Genomic DNA, 22,771 nt, shown 5'->3' with positions numbered 1-22,771 from the left:
CCAACTTTTTTCTTTCTAACACAATAAACGTCACACAAGAGATGAAGCGCTTACGAAGTTAACAGCAACCTTTAGTAGTGGTATTAAAGGGGCTCCAAAGTTCGGTGGCAAAAAAAAAGAAAATTGAGCATGCTTTTCATTCCCCCCCAACCGGCAACCCCTCACTCGGCCTTGGCAGAGGCGGGCAGAGTCAACCGTAAATTTCGCACTTTACTGACTTTACACACATTTTGCCAACGAACTTTGGAGCCCCTTTAAGTTGCAATGAATAATGATGTAAAACACCATGCGGCGCGATTCACGATTAGCGCCTTCTCGAATTATAAACCTTTATGTGGTTTCTAGAGTCTAGACCTATGCACATTTCACATTCCATAAAAATTATTTAGAATGGGACCGATCATGGTAAGGGTCACTGGTGCTAAGGACCAGTTTATTTTTGTAGACAATAGGGGCACTAATCCTAAGGACTAGTTTTAAAAAATTCCTTATTTCCAAGACTGGCGATTACTTATATCATATGTAACATAATTGCTCATAAGTATGCCACTGTCCCTATATTCCATTCAAAAATCTTCACTAACGGTTTGTTTCACCACGAACCAGTAAAAAGGTGGACTACGTTAGATTTTAACCTTTTTATTCATGCTAGTAATTTTGGGAGTCACACTATTGGCTACTAACATATTTATTTCAGCCAATGGAAAACCTCTAAATTGAGAAGGAATTTTTTGCGTCGGAATTTTAGTCCGCCCAATGTAGCTTTATTGAAATTTATAAACTCGCTCGGTTTGTGCTGCCTTTGTTGGAATGTATGAATAGATAAAAGTCTACCTCGACATACCCCCCGTTTCTACATCCCCCTTTACGCGATTTCTGAATAGGAATGTCAGTGCTTAGCCCAATTAGAACTCCAGGGCTATTCCTCTATGCCCCCACATACCCCCCTTTGGTGTGGCCGTTACACATATCTCACCCTGATTAATCAGTTATTGTGTGCTGGTGTCTAAGGCCTTTGGTCGACACCGATGTGTGGATGTCAAAAAAAAAGGTCAGGCTAACAAGTGCAGACGGTGGATTGAGGTTTAATTTCTCTTTTAAAAATTTGATAAGAAGGTCGTATTTTAAAGCTTTTCATGAAACCTTATAGGTAAATATATTTATCTTGTTGGTTTTAATGCCTATTCTAAATATAGGCTTATCTGATACGGTTCTGTTATGTAACATTGATTCCTAGCATATACTTGTCAGGGCTTACTTTATGTGTCAAGTTTAAATGAATGTAAAGCTAAGTATGACTGAAAAATTTATAGGTTTTAGAAATTCATAACGGAACGAAAAAGAAGCAATGTCAACAAAGACTGGTGGACGTAGGTGTTGTGTTCCGGGGTGCAAATCATCTACCTACAGAAACAGGAAGGTCTCATTTAGTCCATTTCCCCAAGATAAAACATTACGTGATGAATGGGTAAACATCATAAACGCTAATGCCAAGGATGACGATCAGAGTAGAAAACCTTGGCACACACCATTGCGTAGAGTTATGGGGTCTAAACACCAATCAGTTTGTGGCTACCACTTACACGTCACAGGGCGTAAATCAAAAGGAGACAAGGCTCCTCGTTTTTTTGGCTCATTGTTTAATGAGACTTTTTGCGATGTTGCAAGCAACATTGTGATAGAGGAAATAGTTTATCATAATCAAGACGATTTAGCTACTTCACAACCTGTTAGTAGTCATGAGTCCTCATCATTGAGTGAATGCCAAGAAAATAAAATTGGTGATAAAATAGATCACTGCTACAGTTTAGATCAAAACTTTCAACATTTGTCTAGTAGAATAAAATCACAACAAAAAACAATTCATGTCCTAAAATGTATGGTGGAGAGCTTAACGACTCTAACACTAGAGAATGAAAAGTTAAAACTAAAGAATGTGGCCTTAGAAAATGAAGTTAAGGATTTCAAGGAAAAATATGAAGAGGTGACAACGATTAAAATAGACAATATAACATTAAAAAAAAGATCTGATATTTTCGCTAAGGAAAATGAAGAGTTAAAGGAACGGATTGCATCATTGGAAAGAGAAGTGAAAGGTAAAAGATTTACTGTAAGTGATATTTCTACTGATGATATGTTGCAGTTTTATACTGGTTTCAAAACAATGGAAGAATTTGATATTCTTTACGAGTATCTTGAACCAGATTGTAAAAACCTCATATATTATAATAGTACTGAAGGTTATCAGAGAAAAAACAGCCGATCAAGGCCTATGACTTTAAGCTTTAAAGATCAGCTATTTTTAGTGCTATGCCGACTGAAAGTAGGATTATTTGAAGAAGATCTCGCCTATCGTTTTAAGGTGTCAGTGTCAACAGTGTCAAATCTCTGCATTACTTGGTTTGACTTAATGGAGAAAAGGCTTACACAGTTACCAATCTGGCCATCAAGAGCTCTTGTGGATAAAACTATGCCCGAGGTTTTTAAAAAAATGTACCCTTCCACTCGGTGTGTGATCGATTGCACAGAATTTTTTATTCAAAATCCAAACGATTACAAAACTCTGAGTGATACATGGTCGTCCTATAAAAATCATAATACTGCTAAAGGGCTGATTGCTATAACTCCGAACGGTTTTGTGAGCTTTGTGTCAGACCTTTTCCCAGGAAGAATGTCTAATAAAGACATTACAGAACGAAGTGGTATAGTGGAACTACTCGAGCCATTAGATTCTGTCATGGCAGACAGGGGTTTTTTGATTGAACAGCTGTTAGCCAATAAACATGTTGGTCTAAACATTCCACCATTTTTAGAAAAAAGACCACAGCTTTCTTTGGCAGATGAAAAAAAAACCAGGGATATTGCAAGTGTGCGTATTCACGTTGAGCGTGTTATTAGGGGTGTTAAGAAATATCACCTTTTGAACTCTGTTTTTCCTAACAACATGGGCTTGCAACTTGAGAAAGTATGGAAAATATCAGCGTATTTACATAATTTTTGTAATGAGCCTCTCTTAGATACATAAATACTTTTTTAAATAAATGTATAAAAAAAGTAAAATGACTGGGTGTCTTTTAAGGAAAAAATAAAAATCATTTAATTTTTGAAAAATCAGAAATGAAATTTGTAGAAATCCTTCCAAATAAAACTTTTTGTAATACTTTTCAAACTGTTTAAATATCATTTATTCTTATCACAAATTAACACCATCTTTATAAAATTTTAATTAAATTCGGGTACTTCTATTTGTAGCAAACCCCTTAAATACATTTTTTTAATTTCTTAATAAATTTTCAAACAGTTTTAAATCACAGTTATTTTATCACAAATTAACACCTCCACCTTTAAAACAGGAACAATTACACTAACCCATTTTTTAAATATTCTGAAATGGTTTACATATCAATTATTCATATCACAAATTTACACCACCTTTAATATAGGAACAATTAAACTTAAATTCAGGTACTTAAATTTGTAATAAACCTCTTAAATCCATTAATATTAAATATATACCTGTTTGGGGAATTAGTTGCCATTGTTTCAGAAGAAAAAGGCAGCCTTGGCGCACTTCGAAACATTAAAGGGGCTTCAAAGTTCGGTTTCAAAATGTGTGTAGAGTCAGTAAAGTACGAAATTTACGGTTAACTCTGCCCGCCTCTGCCAAGGCGCCGAGGGGTTGGGGGAAGGAAAAGCATGCTCAATTTTCTTTCTTTTTTTGCCACCGAACTTTGGAGCCCCTTTAAGTCTAAAAAATAATAATCAGACCAAAGATAATTTAAACTCGTACCCTAGATTCACTCTCTCGCGCGTTGCCGATAGCGTTTACCCACTTCCCGCTGGAACTCAGTAAAAATTCGCTCCATGGTTTGCGCCTTATCGCAACCGATGGAGCCCGATTTTTCTGAGGTTACGTGCCGGTAAAGGGTAAACGCTTTATATATATATATATATATTTTATATATATTTCAAACTCTGCCAATTATTTTGATCTATGATAGATAAAACTAATTAAATCAATAAATTAAGTTTTTATGAGTTGTACAGTACTAACTAAATTTCTAGTTAAATCTCATTTTCCATTTCTCAAGGGGGTCTTCTCCTTGCAGGACTTTCCGGCCCGATCGTTTTTCTGGGGCTGCCATTTGGGCAGGCCCCGGGAACGCCTACTGTCGTTGGCTCGTGTTGGTCGTTTTACGGTTCTCGCGGTTTTGTGTCGCTTCGGTGTACGCTCCTCCTCCCTTTGTCCGCTTTACCAGGTAGAGGGAGATCTGGCTCATTTTGTTTTATTCTGCCCCGGTTCAGCGGTTTCTCGCTTGGAGTTTCGGAACGCTTTTCGGGGGGTTGGCTACCCCCTTCCTTTGGAAACACCCTGAACTCTCTATTATCGTTCTCCGCTCTTCCGGAAGGTAGCTCCCGCCCGGGATACTTCCGCCTGCTGTCGGGATTTTTGTGATCCCTTCAGCGCTTCTAACGTTGGTGCTATTGTCTGTGACGTTTATTTGTTGTATTGGTGTCTAAGGGCCTCATATCTCCGAATTCTCATTATCACAGTCATAATGAAAACTCTACCACTGGCATTATTTAATTATCACTCATGAGTTGCTCCAAAAACAGCCATCGATATTCAATGTTACTGTACAAGTCACGAAGCACGTGGAGTATATGGCTTCAACAATGAAAATTAATCATGTTAATTTTGTTTCAGTGACTTTTTCTCGCGAAAATAGAAGCTACATATTTAAAGCACCTATAGAAGATTACCAGAAATTGATTAATTTAAAAAATCTTAAAAATTAATTTACTGACAGCCGCGTATAGATGACACTACTATTCGTAATGCCCATCGATGGCATCAATGTTAGAAAAAACCTACAGTATAACAGTAATGTTAAATTTTTAGTACCGTCTGTCACCTTTAGATGTAGCTAACTTTCATAAAATCCATCGATGGCATCGTTTAAAAAAAAATCGTACAGTAGCTTTTCACATCACGATGCTCATCGGTGAAATCACACAAGACAAAAATTCTGTACAACTGGTACTGATGCACATCGGAAAAATCGCTATAGTTTGTTTTTTCGCAACGGTTTTTAACAATTTACAGCAACTGAACCTACCCTTTTTATCTACTTTTAGCTTTTCCTCCATATCATGGCTTGAAAAAACACTAAAAGACATCATATAAATATTTTATTTTACATCTACAGATAAGATAAAGCTGTTAAACAAGAACGTTGATTACAATATGTCTATTGAGAATCATTTCCCATCACATACACTTAAATTCCATATTTAATTGGAATTATCAAGGCACAAACTGACAGATGACATATCTTGGCACAGTTTTGATTCACTCATATCATCAGCTAAAGCTTCCAGAATATCGAAGAGCAGCTTTTGGCTCAAACTCTTCATACGAGGCAGTTTAGCCACCTAAAAATAAAAAAAATTAAAAAATTGCTTCTACTTCTCAGTTAAATGGAACACAAATTACACAATACCTTAACAAAATGGTGTACAATTAAATTCAGGGCATATTTCTTCATGTCTGTAGCCTGAATCCTGTCGGCTGCTTCCAGAATCTGAATAACATTCTCAAACGTTACATTCATTTCTAAGTTTTGTTTACAAAATGCTTGGAGGCGATTATTCGTAAAACCATAAAAGAATGGTGCCGAGAATAAATAGCTAAATCAAGAGTTAAGGATCCAAGGCTTAAAAATAAACTCCATTGTAAATTATTGAATCGAAAATGATACAGAGAATCTTCAGGGGGCATCGTAATTTCTCCATAATAAATATACTTCAAGAGAGTATTGAATGACTGAGCTGAAGGAATCATTTCACCAATCGTAATCTAAAAAGAAACAATTTTATAATAAAATTTCATAAAATAGTAGAACACACCCTCATTATTGTAAAAAACTGACAAGAATGAAAAATTTTACGGCGAATGGTAAATTTATACTTACAGTAACTAAATTATCTTGGGGCATGAAAGATCGGAACATAGCTTCAAAATAACTGCAACGAGCAGCTAAAATAGCTATGTGGGAAGGGATCGGTTGTTCATCTAACATCAAAACTACATCACAGAATTCCCTTCCAGTACTTTTTAGGAAATTATTCATATCTTCTTCAAGGGTTGTACCAACTAATGGAAACAAAAATACATTTTACACTTGGAAATTACATCACGTACACCCAGATCTTACCTGTTGAATCAAAATTAGGCTCAATCAGTCGGCGAATACCTACAGTTTGTCGTCTTCGTATTATTTCTACCATTAATGGCTGGGCAATAGTTTCAAACTCTGTGCTCATAATTATAGAGTTGTAATTATTATCTTTGACAATAAATCTCAAACAAAATTCCTAAAGATATAGAAATCATTAGATGATGCATTAATTTAATGTACGGAATAAACAACCTTAATGAAGTCCAGCTTCAAATCAGACGCATTTTGCAGGGCAACAAGAACATTCTTGTGGTTTATCGCGGCTTCGAGGTATTGAACGCAAAGTTGTTCTAGCCGTCTCATGTGGAACTAGAGATTAAAACAAGAGCTATGAAAAATGCTTAAAAATTTAAGTAACCAAAAGCAGGGGGTTTTCACCTTAACAGCTAAACGGTAAACATCCATCATCAACAGAACAATTTTGTTACTAAATGGATCTTTGCCTAAAAAAATAACATTTTAGGTCAACTATTAATTTTATCTTTCTAAACAGTACCTTTTTTGGTGGGATCAATTCTGTCCGTATAAATATAGGTCAAAATAAGTTCGAATGCTTCAGGGACTGCATCGGGTAACACAACTTGGAGCATAGGTATGTCCTGACTTCTAGATCCTTCCAACTGATCTTGGCATAAACTATTCTCCATCTACAGAAAACAAAAGTTTAACTTTCGAAACACCAATTTTGTAAGTTGTTTTTCTATGAATTACTTGTTCCTTCTGCTTTTCTTTGGCTTTTTTAATGAGAGTACGCAACCATTCGGAGCGTGCCGTGACAAATGCAATGTGAGCCAGAATTTTAGTTCCTTCCTAAACAATTTTAGACGATTAGAATAACCACAGATTAAATATTAAATCCAATACTTAACTGGTCCAACAATGAATTCAACATCACAAAACTGCTTCGTTTCGAGAAGACGTCCAAAATCTTCGTGAAGGGTACATTTGGGGTAACAGGAGAATTGGAACCTGAACATTTCACCGCTACGAACATTGTTATCAACAGTACCACCGAATATGTACATTGCATCTCCGATAACGGCAGATGCGTGGAATAGACGGCCAGATGGAATCTGTAAATACGAAGATATAGTTAAACAGAATATACTGTTTAATTACATACTTACGTAAAAACGTACCTGACTATCATTGGAAGGGGTAACCGTAGACCAGGTTTGAGAGTCCAAATCAAAACTATTAATCAAAAAGTGGTTTAAAATTTGTGATAATCCACTAAGAGTTAATGTAGATTACCAGTGTAGTTCATTTGGTAAAGCGTTATCAGCAGCACCACCAAAAACATACAGATGTCGATCAAAAGCAACCATCGTATGTCCATATCGTCGGGTAGGAGGTGGTGGAGCTCCCCTTAAAATATGTTCAGTTGAAATGGTAGCCCAGCTAACAAGAAAATAAGAATCGTCATAATGTAATGATTAAATCCAATAGTTCTTTTTATAAAGTAACGTGGCCTTTTGATTTTATGTGACTCTTACGTCACAATCTCTTGCTTTTACAAGTGTACAAGCACGAGGAATATAGGTTTTTCTAGCGCACGTGCAAATCACTCGTTAGAAAAAGTATACTAATAAAGTTGCGTCTTACAAGACCACTTTTTATTTTATAAAATCAACTATTTTCTGGTTAATTACGTCCAATATTAAAAACAACGTACTATTTTCCTTCAAAATTAAATTGGAACAGAGTATTTGTAATTTTAGCACCACTCTGGCCTGAGAAAACAAACATACTGTCTCTCGCGACAGCAACGGGAAAATTACAGCAAGTCGGAGGGCAATCTCCCTTTTGAGGTACCTAATACAAGTTCCAAACATTCATTATACGCTCCCATTAATAGACTTCATTATCGTTTTTCAATAAACATACCTCTTCCCAAACTTTGCGATCTCCAAATAAAGATACAGTCCACATATCATTAAGTCGAGCATTACCATCGTAACCAGCAAAAATCCAGAGTTTTCCATCATATACAACTGCACCATGCGCTGATCTGCAGGCAGGGACCGGAATTCTTGCACATGATTGTTTCGTTTTATGGTCTTGAAATGGCAATGGTCTAAAGAGAAAATCAAGCATTAATTAACAAAAATTAAGATTTTAAAAGAAAAAAATGCTAACAAATCAAATTTCCATTCGATCCATTGACCTGTCGTGAATTTATACTCGAATAAATCATTCTTATTTGTCAAATTCGAGTTAGAGTGGATGTCCCCAGTATAGCCACCGAAAACGAACATAGAGTTTTCATAAACAACAGCTGAATGGTGATATCTAGGTGCAGGTGGTAGTCCCGTAGTAAACGCTCTAAAATTACAAAAAAAAATTACCCTCATACGTCAAAAAAATACAGGTACCAATTTAACTTAAGTTATATTTACCTTCCCCAAGATTTATCTTTTACATCAAAACGCAAGAGATCATTAAGCATATGTTTCCTGTCAATAAGCTGAAGGTTAAATAGAGAGCACTCTTTGCAAGTAAAATAAAATGAAGAGTGCCTACCCATTATCACCACCAAATACATAAATTGCATCCTTGTAGGCTACAACGGTATGCTTGCTACGTCTTTCGTAAAAAATATTATGAAACATAGGTTAATTAGGTAAAAAATAAATTGATTACTGTACACCCAAATACTGACCTAGCTCCGACAAATTCGTCACATTCGGGCATTCGCTTCCAGCGATGGACAGTCTCAAATGGACCAAAATCCAGTGATAAAAATTCAGTCCCTTCTGGCCAATTTGATTCCCATGGTTCCATTCCAGGGGGTCTCGCGATGGCCATGGTTGTTTTTCAAATTTAGTTTTAAATGACTTGGACAGCGGGGGTTTGAGTAAGAAAATTTAACCTTTAACGTAACTTGTCAATCTTGAGTTTTTTTAGGCCTTGTTCTCTCAGTATAATTTTCGCGTAAAACGCCAAAGACATGTTTATATTAAAGGTTCTAATAGAATCCTCGTAAATACCAATGAATATGGGATAAATTAGCATCGAAATTAGCTAATTATAACAGATACATAGTTCAACATTGACCTAGACACATAAACCGCAAAAATTACAAACAAAAACGGGAAATGCAAATGGGAAATGGTGTCCGCTAACTAGATAACGTAGTTAGCGCCAGCCATATATATAAGCGCGAAAATAAATTATTTCGAATTGAATAAATCTCGGACATTGAAAATATCTGATAAATACGTGAATCCTTAAATAAACCTGTAATATTGTTTTGACTTTAACTTACTTACAAAATAAAACTAATGAATTATTTAACAATCCTTCGTAAGTCATTCAGGGGCAACCCCTTATTTCTATAAACTTTCACCGGCGCTTTAGAAGCATAAATAACCTATAAACTAAATGTGACACTGAAATGTGACGAATTTATGACATATGGAGGCTACTGACGATTTTACATTGAATTCTGGGGGTATATAAGAAAAATTTATCGATTTTTACTGAAACTAAATATAATCTTCCGTAGATCGAGACGGGCGTAGTTAAGGGTTTAATCAATATAAATCAAAATGTATTTAAACAAAATCGTGTTTATTTTAACACTAGGTCTAGCGGTAACTCAGGAAACTAGATTTTACGTGGACAAAAGCGCCGAACACATGGTAGTGGCCGAAATGGAAACTAACGATAATGGCAATTTAAAAATGGCTAATTGTTTAAGATATGGGGAAAAGTAAGCTAAGATTTAACCCAAAGTTAAAAATTAAATTTAAAAACTTAATTTGTATTGTTTAGGAAAGTGATAGACGAAATTCTCAAAAGTAATCCAAATATACCCAAAACGGTCCTACCGAAACAGAAACTAAACATGTGGATGAAGGAATGCGATAAAATGGTGACTGTTGATGAAAAAGGCGACATCATTGTCAGATCAGGGAGTTCCGTCTTGAATTACGATTCCAGCAGAGGAATTAGACAATTGTTTATTTATCCAGGTATTTTCTTTGATCTTTTTTCTTACATAAATATGATGCGTTGTATTCTTTACCTGTAAATTTTTACTGAGAGCTTTCGGTAACACAGACTCTACAAGCTAGAGATGAGTCTTGTGCCCGCTAATGGCGGGTCGGGTTGGGTCAAGTTTAATTTTATAATTTTTAACCGTTTCTCAAAGAGCTACAAGCCCCATATATACTTACAAAATTTGAATCTGGGAGGCCGCTCTAGCATTTAGTTCAAGCGTAGACTATAAACATAAAAAGTGCAAGTTTTTCGGGTCGGGGCCGGTTTCAATTTTATCGGGCCTGTTCGGGTCGGATTTAAAAAAATTTAAATTTTATCGGGCCGGGCCGGGTCGGGTTTCAACTTTGGCGGGGCGGGCCGGGTCGGGTCGGGTTTTCGAAATAAATAATTTTGGCGGGTCGGGTGGGGTTTCAATTTGGTATTTTTTAATCGGGTCGGGTCGGGTTTTCGAAATAAATAATTTTGGCGGGTCGGGTCGGGTTTCAATTTGGTATTTTTTAATCAGGTCGGGTCGGGCTTTAAAACTAGCCGGACCGACTCATCTCTCTTACAACTGGGTTGGCAAAAACAGGTTTTTGCCGGGACATGTGGTAAAAACTGGTAAAAACCGGAAAAAAGTGGAAAAGACTCTTTTCATGCTAAATTAATCATTGATATATCTGTTAAGTGACTAATTTGGTCATTGCAAATAGGATAGATAACCCGGCCACCTGAATTAATGGCTTCAAAAGTCGCTTGATGACTTAGGCCTAAGGTGGTGCCTTGGGTATTAGCCTAGCTGATTATTATTATTATTATTATTATTATTATTATTATTAAAGGGCAGAAGAAGAGTGAATAGAATAGAAGAATATACTGCTTTTATTATTTATTTTTTATTGAATTTTGCCACTAGAGGTGGAAAAAACCATCGAAGTACGATTTTCCACACGGTTTTTAACAGGAAAACAATAGGTGGAAAAAACCGCGGAACTAGTTTTTCCAACTGGTTTTCCACCCTTAGCAAAATTGTGCCAACCCTGCCTACAAGCCTCGGGCGTGAGAAAAATATGAATATAGTGACATCTACATTTATAAAATAAAACTACTGACTTTTAAATTCGTCTGCTTGATTCAGAATTATTGACTGATTGAACAGTTGCTAGAGTGGTTCCTTTATGAAGGTTTTGAAAATTAATAGATCGAGCGGACGAAAAAAAAGAAGTTAGTTACAATAATAATAATTATAGTAGGTTTCCACTCGCTATTACGTCTCACCAGAAGTTCATAATACACATTTCAAGGTAAGTATTCATCTAACTGTACTGCTAGGCTGAAATAGGCTTCTGCGTTTACGAAGACAAATACGTTATAAACTAATTTCATGAAACTCTTAAAACGGTAAAATAGGGTTTATAAATGTTATAAGTCAGTTTAATTTCTACATTTTACGTGTTAAATCAAAAGAAATAACGGAAAATGTTAAGCCTTGAGATTTTCTATAAAACCGCGGCTTTGGCGGGAACATCGCGCCCATTGAAAATTGCCTTGAGCCTGGTTAGTTACAAATTTAATATTTACAACCTAGAGGGATACTTATCTCAAAAAAATTATCTTACATACTTCTGTCCTCACCTCGATAGCGAGTCGATTTTCTATTTCTGCTGATGTCATGTTCTGAATAGTTATTTGGAAAATATTTGAGAAAAAAGTCGTACTTACGAAACAAAACAATATTATCGACTTAAAAAAATATTGTCAATTTAAAGCAACATTATCGACTTAAAATAATGTTATCGACTTAAAACAATATAATCGACCTAAAACAATATAATCGAATTAAAACAATATTATCAACTTAAAACAATATAATCGACCTAAAACAATATAATCGAATTAAAACAATATTATCGACTTAAAACAATATTATCGACTTCAAAAATATCGTCAATTTAAAGCAAGATAATCGACTTAAAACAATGTTATCGATTTATAATAATATAATCGACTTAAAACAATATAATCGACTTAAAACAATATAATCGACCTAAAACAATAGAATCGACCTAAAACAATAGAATCGACTTAAAACAATATAATCGACTTAAAACAATATAATCGACTTAAAACAATATTATCGACTTAAACAATATAATCGACTTAAAACAATAATACAGACTTAAAACAATATTATCGACTTCAAAAAATATCGTCAATTTAAAGCAAGATAATCGACTTAAAACAATGTTATCGATTTATAATAATATAATCGACTTAAAACAATATAATCGACTTAAAACAATATAATCGACCTAAAACAATAGAATCGACCTAAAACAATAGAATCGACTTAAAACAATAGAATCGACTTAAAACAATATAATCGACTTAAAACAATATAATCGACTTAAAACAATATAATCGACTTAAAACAATATAATCGACTTAAAACAATATAATCGACTTAAAACAATATAATCGACCTAAAACAATATTATCAAGTTAAAACAATATAATCGACTTAACCAATATAATCGACTTAAAACCATAATACAGACTTCAAACAATATTATCGACTTCAAAAATATCGTCAATTTAAAGCAAGATTATCGACTTAAAACAATGTTATCGATTTATAATAATATAATCGACTTAAAACAATATAATCGACTTAAAACAATATAATCGACCTAAAACAATATAATCGACTTAAAACAATATAATCGACTTAAAACAATATAATCGACCTAAAACAATATAATCGAATTAAAACAATATTATCGACTTAAAACAATATTATCGACTTAAACAATATAATCGACTAAAACAATAATACAGACTTAAAACAATATTATCGACTTCAAAAAATATCGTCAATTTAAAGCAAGATAATCGACTTAAAACAATGTTATCGACCTAAAACAATAGAATCGACTTAAAACAATATAATCGACTTAAAACAATATAATCGACTTAAAACAATATAATCGACTTAAAACAATATAATCGACCTAAAACAATATAATCGACTTAAAACAATATAATCGACTTAAAACAATATAATTGACTTAAAACAATATAATCGACCTAAAACAATATAATCGAATTAAAACAATATTATGAACTTAAAACAATATTATCGACTTAACCAATATAATCGACTTAAAACCAGAATACGGACTTCAAACAATATTATCGACTTCAAAAATATCGTAAATTTAAAGCAAGATTATCGACTTAAAACAATGTTATCGATTTATAATAATATAATCGACTTAAAACCATATAATCGACTTAAAACAATATAATCGACTTAAAACAATATAATCGACTTAAAACAATATTATCGACTTAAAACAATATAATCGACCTAAAACAATATAATCGAATTAAAACAATATTATCGACTTAAAACAGTATTATCGACTTAAAACAATATTATCGATTTAAAACAATATTATCGACTTAAAACAATACAATCGACCTAAAACAATATTATCGACTTAATATAATCGACTTAAAAAATATTATCGACTTAAAATAATGTTATCGACTTAAAACAATATAATTGACCTAAACAATATAATCGACTTAAAACAACATTATCGACTTAAAACAACATTATCGACTTAAAAAATATTATCGACTTAATATAATCGACTTAAAACAATATAATCGACTTAAAACAATATAATTGACCTAAACAATATAACCAACTTAAAACAATATAACCAACTTAAAACAATATAATCGACTTAAAACAATATTATCGAAGTAAAATAATCGACTTATAGTTTTAAAGTATCATAGAAACAGATTTAAGGACAGACAAACGTCTTTGTCCCTCTAGGAACGAAATGGTGCGGGGCTGGTGACGTAGCCGAGAGTTACGAAGACTTGGGTACCCAAAAAGAAGCTGATATTTGTTGCCGAGAGCACGATCATTGCAACGACTCTATGGCCGCGATGGAGGAGAAATACGGCCTCCAAAATACGGATTTAATCACAAGGCAAGCCGTCAACTAATTACGTAATGAGGTGATCATTACCAATTACAATTAATCGAAATTTTCAGGAGTCATTGCTTTTGCGACTACCATTTCCTGAAGTGTCTGCGGTACGGGAACACCAGGGTCACCAACGAAATCGGAAACATGTACTTCAACATTCTACAAGTCAAATGCTTCGAAGAAAACTATCCGATTGTCAAGTGTTTGAAGAGAAAGCATCGGTGAGCACGTTTAAGTTTATGAATACAAGCATATGCCATGGACTAATTAATTAGTCCATGCATATGCCTTAAAGACATATTATCGGACACATGCGCGGTAGACAGTTCCAACTAGGAGCAACAAACACAAGGAGAACGCTGCTAGCCTTTAAACACGCTAACGCAGTGTTGCGTACAATTTCATTGGACGAGCCTTTATGCTGAATGTTTTACGGAAAGGGGGGAAGACAATTTCCGGATTTTTCCCTTCCGACGGCAGCAGGCGCTAAAGCGACCAGTCAATGAAAACTGTACGCAATAAAATGCATGATTTTGGACGGGTTGCGTTCTCCTTAGCCACGTTCACACTAGAGCCTAAAACCCAGTTTAGATCGGTTTGAATGCCAGTTGTGACCGCCGACGATAATTCTTGGTTCACACGTGCGAAATCGCTTCACCCCGGTTCGCTTATAGCCAAGGATTAACGCCATTTCAAATTATGACTCGAATTTTGAAAATACTAAAATGTATCCCAAAACAATTAGATAATCATGTTTAATATACATATAGTAATATTGTTTGACATGGTTTAGAATTTTATCCCCATTATTTTTGAAAATACGAGCAATTTTTACTGAAAGCCATTTCTAGAATGACCACACACTTTTGGCCGCTCTGGGTCCGTCGTCATAATGAGCGCGTGCCGACAGTCACGACCAACTTAGATCTGTTCTCGCGAGTATAGCGAGAACATATCTAAGTTGGCCGTGCGACAGTAGGTGGTTTCTTTTCGCTTGTTCTCGGACTAAAGGTGTACACTTTTAACTCTAAAACGAACTATTCGACTGTTCCGGGGCTCTACACCATAAACTATTCGTCCGTTCCAGGAATTTAGGGCTACTCTTATTACTCCTTCTATAAAAGAGGTGTCAAGAGAGTAAATCGGATTTTGTTGTCTGCTAGCCAGAATTTATCTGCTGAAAAGGCCACAGGTGGGGTGGCGGAGTGGTTAGCACTTTCGCCTCGTAACAAGAGGAGCCGGGTTGAATCCCAGCTTGTGGCACTGTGTAGAAACTCAAAACAACTCCTTCCGCGTTGAGTTTTCAAGTTCTCTCCCCCACTGGTGTAAGGGGTTTTCCCCGAGCTATCCGGTTTCCCTTTCCATAAAAACGTGTTGAGGTTAACGGTAGTAGTGAGTGTAGGGAGCTGTTGGCTCACGTGGTAACCCGGTCACCTGAATTACTGGCTTTAAAAGTCGCTTGATGACTTAGGCTAGCTCGAGTCATAATATATTTTCCTTACGAGCGTGAAAACGATAGAATTAACATTCCAAAGTTGAACGACGAAATATTACGCCCGCTAGTGGAAACCAAGCATTATACCTTCGCATTTGCGCAGTCGCAGTTACGCATATTTTTCCCGATAGAGGGATAGTGAATTTTCGAGCTTGCTACAGAAATTCCGTTTCACTGAAACGTCCCTATATTAAAGCAACTGTCGGCCAGCCTTGGAAATAAGGTTTTAATTTAAACTGGTCCTTAGCATATGAATTATTAAACTGGTCCTTATGACCAGTGACCCCCTAGCTTATGAATTATTAAACTGGTCTTAAAGTTATATAAAATGTTCTAATGTCATTTATAAGTCTAAAAAAACCTATACTACATGTTTAGAAGTTAGATTATGTTGGTAACATTAACTTTACACGTATTCAAAATAGTTAACTTTATTTTATGAGTACCACAAGAATAGTACAATATAGTACTATCTCACCTAAGACTACTACCATAGCCTAGAAGACCTTCGTAATTTACCGTATTATCTCTCTTTATCTAGGCCCCGTAACTCCAGAGTCTCCGGTCCGTTACCGCGTAGCCAGGTAGCCTACCGTACTCCAGGGAAAGCGACACTAGATGATTGAGGGTTTGAGGCCAGAGGGGGGTTAGACAGTTCGACTCTTTCGAGAGATGCGAGCGAAGGGACTCTACATAAAACCTCGACGTGCGGCCGCGGCGGTAGTAAGCGTAGTCGCTGTACATATAAATCCAGTGAATACGGAAATCAAAATTGATATAAACCTTAAATTAATAGGTCGTCTCCTATTATTTCTAATTATTAAACTGGTCACCTTCTGTTTTTTTGTTATTATTATTATTATAAACTGGACACGGTGACCAGTGACCCCCCAAATTTTGAATAAATAAACTGGTCTGAGCAATTATTAACTGGTCTTTGACCACCTGACCACCGTTATTTCCAAGGCTGCTGTCGGCTCTATCATTGCCACCTGTAATATGATAAGGCCCGTGTTATTAGAGATGGCAATGAATCTATCCGATTCTTCGAAAAAACGACTTTACTGGAGAGAGTGGTGCCATCTATTAATGTCGATGGAAGCCAAAATTCAAAATAGTGAAACAATAACGTCGTCAGAGAACCATTTATAATTATTATAATTAGAAAACTTATACTCTACTTGGTGAACTTTAACCTAAATTATATATAATATAATATATATATAACAATAATCTATTGTTAAAAAATTACTATAATTTAAGTTATCGTCAAATTTACAAACGAGCCAATCAACGCGAGGGGTACGTTTGTGTCCCGCCTTTTGAATCAAAATGTAGCTTAAGCATCTGGTTTTTATTTCGACGCTAGCGACATCTGTTGTAAAAAGAATTACTTCACGTCGAGCCGACACTTGCTTTAAGTTCCGTACTTTTATCCTTTATCTTTTCGCGTATGAAAACCATTCTAACTAATCAATTCTACGTCATTCCACACATAGTTATCAATAATTATTTGTACTAACTACGCATTTATGGAACAAACTAAGCTGAAGATTTTAACCAATTTAAATTGATACATTTCAGAGCATTCGCCGCGTCCTGCCAAGAATATGAATTGGACCGCCAAAAACCGACCATTTTCAGCTTCTTCGACGCCAAATATTACGAAACTAATAAATGATTTACGAACATCCTTAGGTTATTATATTACCCGCTTATAAGATAAATTAAATTAATATTTAATATTTATGCTGTTAAATACTGTACTTTTGTATCAATAGCTAATAAAGTTCATTGAAACAGAACGAATTGGAATTATTTAAAATTGAAGATACGTTCATGGTCTGCCAGTATGCTCCTCCCCTTAAACGTCAATCAATTCGACCTAGTAGGGCCTACCTAATTGCAGTAGGGGCGCTAAGGGTTTTTCACAGGTGGGCTAATTATTTTGTGGCCCTTACAACCATGGAGTGTAGCTTCACTCCATTTTACAAATTTAGTAACCCCTTATACATTTTTCAGGAAGCGAGAAGAGCAAGGTCGTTTTCTTGTTGCGGCTCTCATCGGGTTTACTGGACCCCTATATGACCTAGTATCCGACCTGGAGGGGACACGTACATGCCCGGGGTATTTCCATAAATTTCCTTTCTTTTCTTTCTATTGTCCATTCAACTTTCTCTCAATTTCCGCTCCCGTCCTCCCGAATCTATCTGTTTATGGTCTACTATCTTATTGAGTAAACAAATTGATTTTGAAAGGCAATAAAACAAATTTCTAGAGATAAAGAAAATTCATAAATTAAAATATGTGGCCTCTTAATTATAAATTTGTGGCCCCTTTAATATAAATATGTGGCCCCTCTCAGAAATGCAAGGGGGCTAAAGCCCACTTCAGCCCACCCTTAGCGCCGCTACTGCCTAATTGGTTCCGTAAAACTGACGTCTAACGCCATATGTAACATAATTACTCATAAGTATGCCCAAGGATCTTACACATATAGAATCGTTGGTAAGCTACTAGCTCTATTTCTTCACTAACGGTTTGTTTCACAGATATTGCGTCATCCATACCCTACGTAATATTTGATGTCATATTTGACGTCATCGAATATCAAATGCTAACGCACAACACGTAGAGGCTTGCGCCGCCGCTAAACGCCGCCGCCGCCGATAATTTTGAACGCGCCGAGCGCGCCGCCGCCGAATGTCCGAAAATCGGCGCAAGCCGCCGCCGCCGATACAAAGAACGGCGCGCCGCCGTTTCTTTTTTTCTTTATACACTTTTTTTTTGGTATATTAAGCTTGGTTTTCATTTACGCGAAAATAACTACATTGGAACACGACGTCGAACGTCAAATTTTGGTTTTCGGGTTTCGGTCGACGCAGAGTAAGAGCATTTTCCCTTAGCGTCAATAGATTCCAGCATTGCTATCTTGGCTATAGAGAGAGTCACTAATATTACCAAGGCTTATCCACATTTTAATTATCTTTAAATTTAAATGTTGCTTGGTTTATCGATATGTTTTCTAAAATTGCATTATAATAATCAGTGGCGGACTGTGTCTAATATTTTTTGGTTGCTAGGAGACTAAGGGTTCCATTTTTAACAACTATAACGCTACCATGTTTACGGAGGCCCACTTCATGAATGGTCCATGGGATCCACGCCATCGGGCAGGTTACCTCTATGGCCAATCCGAGACTGATAATAATTTTTTACTTTAAATTCAATAAATGAAGCATTTGATATACTGCATTTTAGACGTCCAATACGTTTATAAAATCACATCATGATACCTTAAATTATATTTAAATGGAACATAACATATCAAAATAGCAATATGTATGTTCACCGTGCGATGATAAACAAAAATGATATTATTCGTAACTCGGATTTATTTCTGATTGGAAGGCTCAGAGCGTCAGTGGCGTAGCCAAAATTTCGTCAAAGGGGGTCCAAGAATGTTAATATTAAGATGGGTGTCGAGAAGGGGGTGTCAATTTAGTATAGTCAAGGTAGGCCCAGGGGGTTGACATTGAACCCTCCTTGTCTACGCCACTGCAGAGCGTTATCGTGGTGCACGACCAAAAAAATAAAAAGACAATATCGAGCCTTCATCCGAATTTCGACCCGGCATAACTGCAAATAATTTTGGATGTCGTTTGACGTCAGGGCAGTGGCCTACCTCGGAAGGACCATGGACTAATTAATGTACTTCGCACATTAAAAAAATTAAAACAAACGTTTTACAAATTGGGCCAGTCCCACGTGTTTTCCAGCTGCTGAGCTACATTTGTAGTTTCCCCTCCCCCCTTTTCCTTCTTCCCCAGTTATCATTAGTTAGTTAGTTCCTAACTCCGCCGCCAGAGCGCACATTTAACAATCGCCCGAAGCAAATATTCGGGAACGGAGCGTCCCTGTGAGAAGTACATTAATTAGTTCATGGAAGGACTAGTACGAGTTGGTATTTGCCCTTGCTCTTCTGGTCGCGTGTTTTTTAAACTGTTGCTACAAGAAATAGCTCTAAAATTTATACAAACGCCGGCGTACGCCGCCGCCGCCGGTCATTTTGGCCACGACGAAGACGCCGCCGCCGTAGGCCTAAACGCCGGCGTAAGCCGCCGCCGCCGGTATATTTTGGGTCAAACGCCGCCGCCGACCCATATCAGATCGGCGCTGGCCTCTAACAACATGGACCAAGAATCTAAAGGGACTCACTGTTCAGGCTTTAAAAAGCACGCGTGAATACTGGGAATAGGAAAATCACGGCTAATTTTAGTTCAATGTGGACAAACTTGGCGTCGCTGAAGTCGATTTCGTAGATAAGCGGGAACGTTCACGTTCAATTTTGACAAAATGGTGCCGTTGTTGTCGGTTAAATGATTAAGCTTAGTGAGTTTTAGACCTTTTATTTGGAAATTGGACCTTTAAAAGTTTAAGTAATGGTAATTAACTAACGTAGTTCACCTTTTTACTGGTTCGTGGTGAAACAAACCGTTAGTGAAGATTTTAGAATGGAATAAAGGCAAGGGAGGTGCATTCACCGTATCGCGTCGATTAGATGGAATAACCATTCCGCCATACCTTAATAGAGCGTTCTATAAAATCGGTGTGGTGTGCTTTCCCCCTTTTGAGTTCCGAGGAGGTGAAGGTTTGGCCGGTTTTTCGTATGAGAGAAAAATATTTATCTGGCAAACCCGTAAAAAATTGAGAGCAGTCGATTTTTAGGAGTAGCGTAGTTGCTAGCCTAGGCTTCACTAATTTCCGGCTTTCCGCGCCGTTTTTCTTATTTGAACTGATTTTTTTAATAAATGTATGATGGCAAATAAGCAAAATACTAGTCCCAAATCCACGGGTTTAAAAGAAACTTAGATCATGAAAATATTATTACCCCCAACATACTTCAACCCCTAGGGTCCCTCCAACTCTTAAAAGGTACGTCTCTGAAATATTCATATAAAGACAGGGCATAAGCCGAATTCTCTTAAACCAAAGAATAACAATGTTGTTAGTCCTGTGGAACTAGCTTTATAGTCTGTATGAAAAGTTTGGCCGGTTTTGGGCCGATTTTATAGAACGCTCTATTGAGTCACCCAACTTTGCATTTCTTTGTTATTGATAATTGAATTTTTTTATTCACATTTTAAACTAATGTCAGGATATTGTTTCCAAACCTTTTTGGTTACCCAACCAGCCAAATATTCCATTCCACCCTCTTCCTCTTTAGTTAAGACTATTTTTTGGTCGTGTTCTCTTTTCCAGAGTGTTTTATTGGGGAGTGAGAAACATTGTTCTTCTGGGAACTACCATCGTTTCGATTTATGTCATTTAGAAATGAGCAATTAGAAATAGACTTATTCGCAGAAGATTTAGTGGTAAAAGTTTTTTTATCATTTAAAGTAGGGCAAGTACCAGCTCGTTTATGATAAGAATATCATCAGTTACAAAATAGGTCTAGATCTTCGTATGTAATGCCTGATTGATTAAACATGTTAGTGACAAAATATTCATCTGTTGCTTGTGCAATTGTATTCGCATTATTTTCAAAAATTTTAACTATTCCTGGATTTTTCCCAAAAATAATCATCCTAAGACGGTACATGGCATTATTACGCGAAAATGCATTTTCCAAACAGTCTTGATTTCACCTATGTGAAAGCTAGGAGCATCAAACACAAACAAGTTGGCAAGCCAAAATATACCTCTCCTCGGAAGAATTGTCCCTAGTGGTATTAATTTTCGAGATAACCCTTAAAGATATATCTCCGCAATTTAGAGTTATTTGTTAAAAATGTTATCCCAGTTCTATCCCGCCCGGTATAAAATTTTAATTATAATTAAAATAATTGAGACGAAACGACCAATTTTAATTTATTCAGAATATCATTAGTTAAGTAGTTACAGCAGTGAGTTAGACGTACTATAACAATGCACAATTGAATTAAACCCTCTTTACAGTACAAGTTTATCAGTTGAATATAATACAAAGTTAATGAAAGAAATATCTACAGAGGGTATTATAACGACCGTTCGCTTTTTGGTTATAATTTTAACGGAATCGGGCCGATTTTAATTAAACGATAGTTTATCGAAATTTTGTTAAAAGAATATTCTCTAAGGCCGCGCGATAAATTTACGATAATAATTCCCCGTCGCCGTTATATCGAAAATTTAGTTGATTCGGGATTGCCAGAACTGTAATGTTGTGGGCGAGTGATTAGAAAATAAAATGGCAACCAGAATTATGCAAAATTATAAATGTTTATTTTTATTCAGAACAGTCTATGGAACGTTCTAGATTTAACTTTCATCAATAACCCAACAATATATATCCCTTCTGCGTAATTGTACAGAACTGGTACTCAAGTGTCTAAGACTAGATTTGTCTTAGTTCATCGTGATTGAAAAATAAACCAAAACACATTTACACTTAAGTAAATATCATAAATTATACCGAGTAATTTTAACTAAATTCAAACTACCTTACTATAAACTCTTGCCTTAATTAACAGCGGAGAGCTGTTCGCTACTAATTACTTCCAATCTACTTAATTAGCCTCACAGGTTGAGTTGATAATTTCAAGGGTATAATTAGGTTATTCCAATTCAAAAAATAAAAACAATCAATTTTATCTTACAGCTGACTTGAGTTCGTTCACAATTACTTTAACACTTTCAGTCTTAAACACGCACTGTTCATACACTTAAGTCCATTCACTCACAAACGCGAAACACAATTTAACTCTTTTCTTGACCGAAGACCGAACATACTAATTAAAACCGCAAAGTTACCTCATAACTTTTGACCGACACCAGGACCCCGTCCTGTAGTAGTTCGTCTGACAGCCAAGAACTAAGAAATACTAAATCTTCTTTATTGCCGGCAACTGCTTTATATACGTTAATTTGGCGTTTTTTAGACCCGTCAAGATTTGACTAAAGTTCGAAAAATTTAAGAGATTATATTTTTTACCCGGTTTGATTGATAGTTCTCCACACGGTGGCGCTATATTATTACTTTGATATAGTTTCCGCGGGAG

At 35.9% G+C, this 22,771-nt stretch overlaps 3 protein-coding genes across 4 annotated transcripts; 2 read left to right on the top strand and 1 right to left on the bottom strand.

Annotated features, from left to right (window-relative positions):
• The first annotated feature begins 1,025 nt into the window (after positions 1–1,025).
• LOC149958802 (uncharacterized) lies at positions 1,026–3,123 on the top strand. 2 transcript variants are annotated; one of them, XM_090165047.1, is made up of 2 exons: positions 1,026–1,150; positions 1,321–3,123. In XM_090165047.1, the coding sequence occupies exon 2, from the start codon at positions 1,349–1,351 to the stop codon at positions 3,023–3,025; it is 1,677 nt and encodes a 558-aa protein (XP_090021173.1). In that variant the 5' UTR covers positions 1,026–1,150; positions 1,321–1,348; the 3' UTR covers positions 3,026–3,123. The 2 variants fall into 2 exon arrangements, with proteins under 2 accessions (XP_090021173.1, XP_090021171.1); XM_090165045.1 differs by having other exon boundaries at positions 1,314–3,123.
• Positions 3,124–5,180: 2,057 nt separating this feature from the next.
• On the bottom strand, positions 5,181–10,161 carry Lztr1 (Leucine zipper like transcription regulator 1). Its single transcript, XM_090166189.1, has 19 exons — positions 10,061–10,161; positions 8,905–9,299; positions 8,766–8,828; positions 8,642–8,698; positions 8,382–8,567; positions 8,130–8,319; positions 7,918–8,057; positions 7,497–7,643; positions 7,382–7,436; positions 7,112–7,315; positions 6,954–7,052; positions 6,739–6,889; positions 6,621–6,685; positions 6,435–6,551; positions 6,219–6,378; positions 5,976–6,157; positions 5,763–5,860; positions 5,505–5,691; positions 5,181–5,436 (listed from the first exon to the last, which is right to left on the bottom strand). The coding sequence occupies exons 2-19, from the start codon at positions 9,048–9,050 to the stop codon at positions 5,296–5,298; spliced, it is 2,388 nt and encodes a 795-aa protein (XP_090022315.1). The 5' UTR covers positions 9,051–9,299; positions 10,061–10,161; the 3' UTR covers positions 5,181–5,295.
• On the top strand, positions 9,747–17,520 carry LOC149958800 (phospholipase A2-like). Its single transcript, XM_090166192.1, has 5 exons — positions 9,747–9,957; positions 10,020–10,219; positions 14,077–14,236; positions 14,302–14,457; positions 17,316–17,520. The coding sequence occupies exons 1-5, from the start codon at positions 9,794–9,796 to the stop codon at positions 17,410–17,412; spliced, it is 777 nt and encodes a 258-aa protein (XP_090022318.1). The 5' UTR covers positions 9,747–9,793; the 3' UTR covers positions 17,413–17,520.
• Positions 17,521–22,771: the final 5,251 nt, after the last annotated feature.

This window comes from Leiobunum rupestre, chromosome 2 (assembly GCF_980474605.1).
Source record: "Leiobunum rupestre chromosome 2, qqLeiRupe1.1.hap1, whole genome shotgun sequence".
NCBI lineage: Eukaryota > Metazoa > Arthropoda > Arachnida > Opiliones > Sclerosomatidae > Leiobunum > Leiobunum rupestre.
The sequence above is the reverse complement of the archived record's forward strand: the minus strand, read 5'-3'. Positions and strand labels throughout refer to the sequence as shown.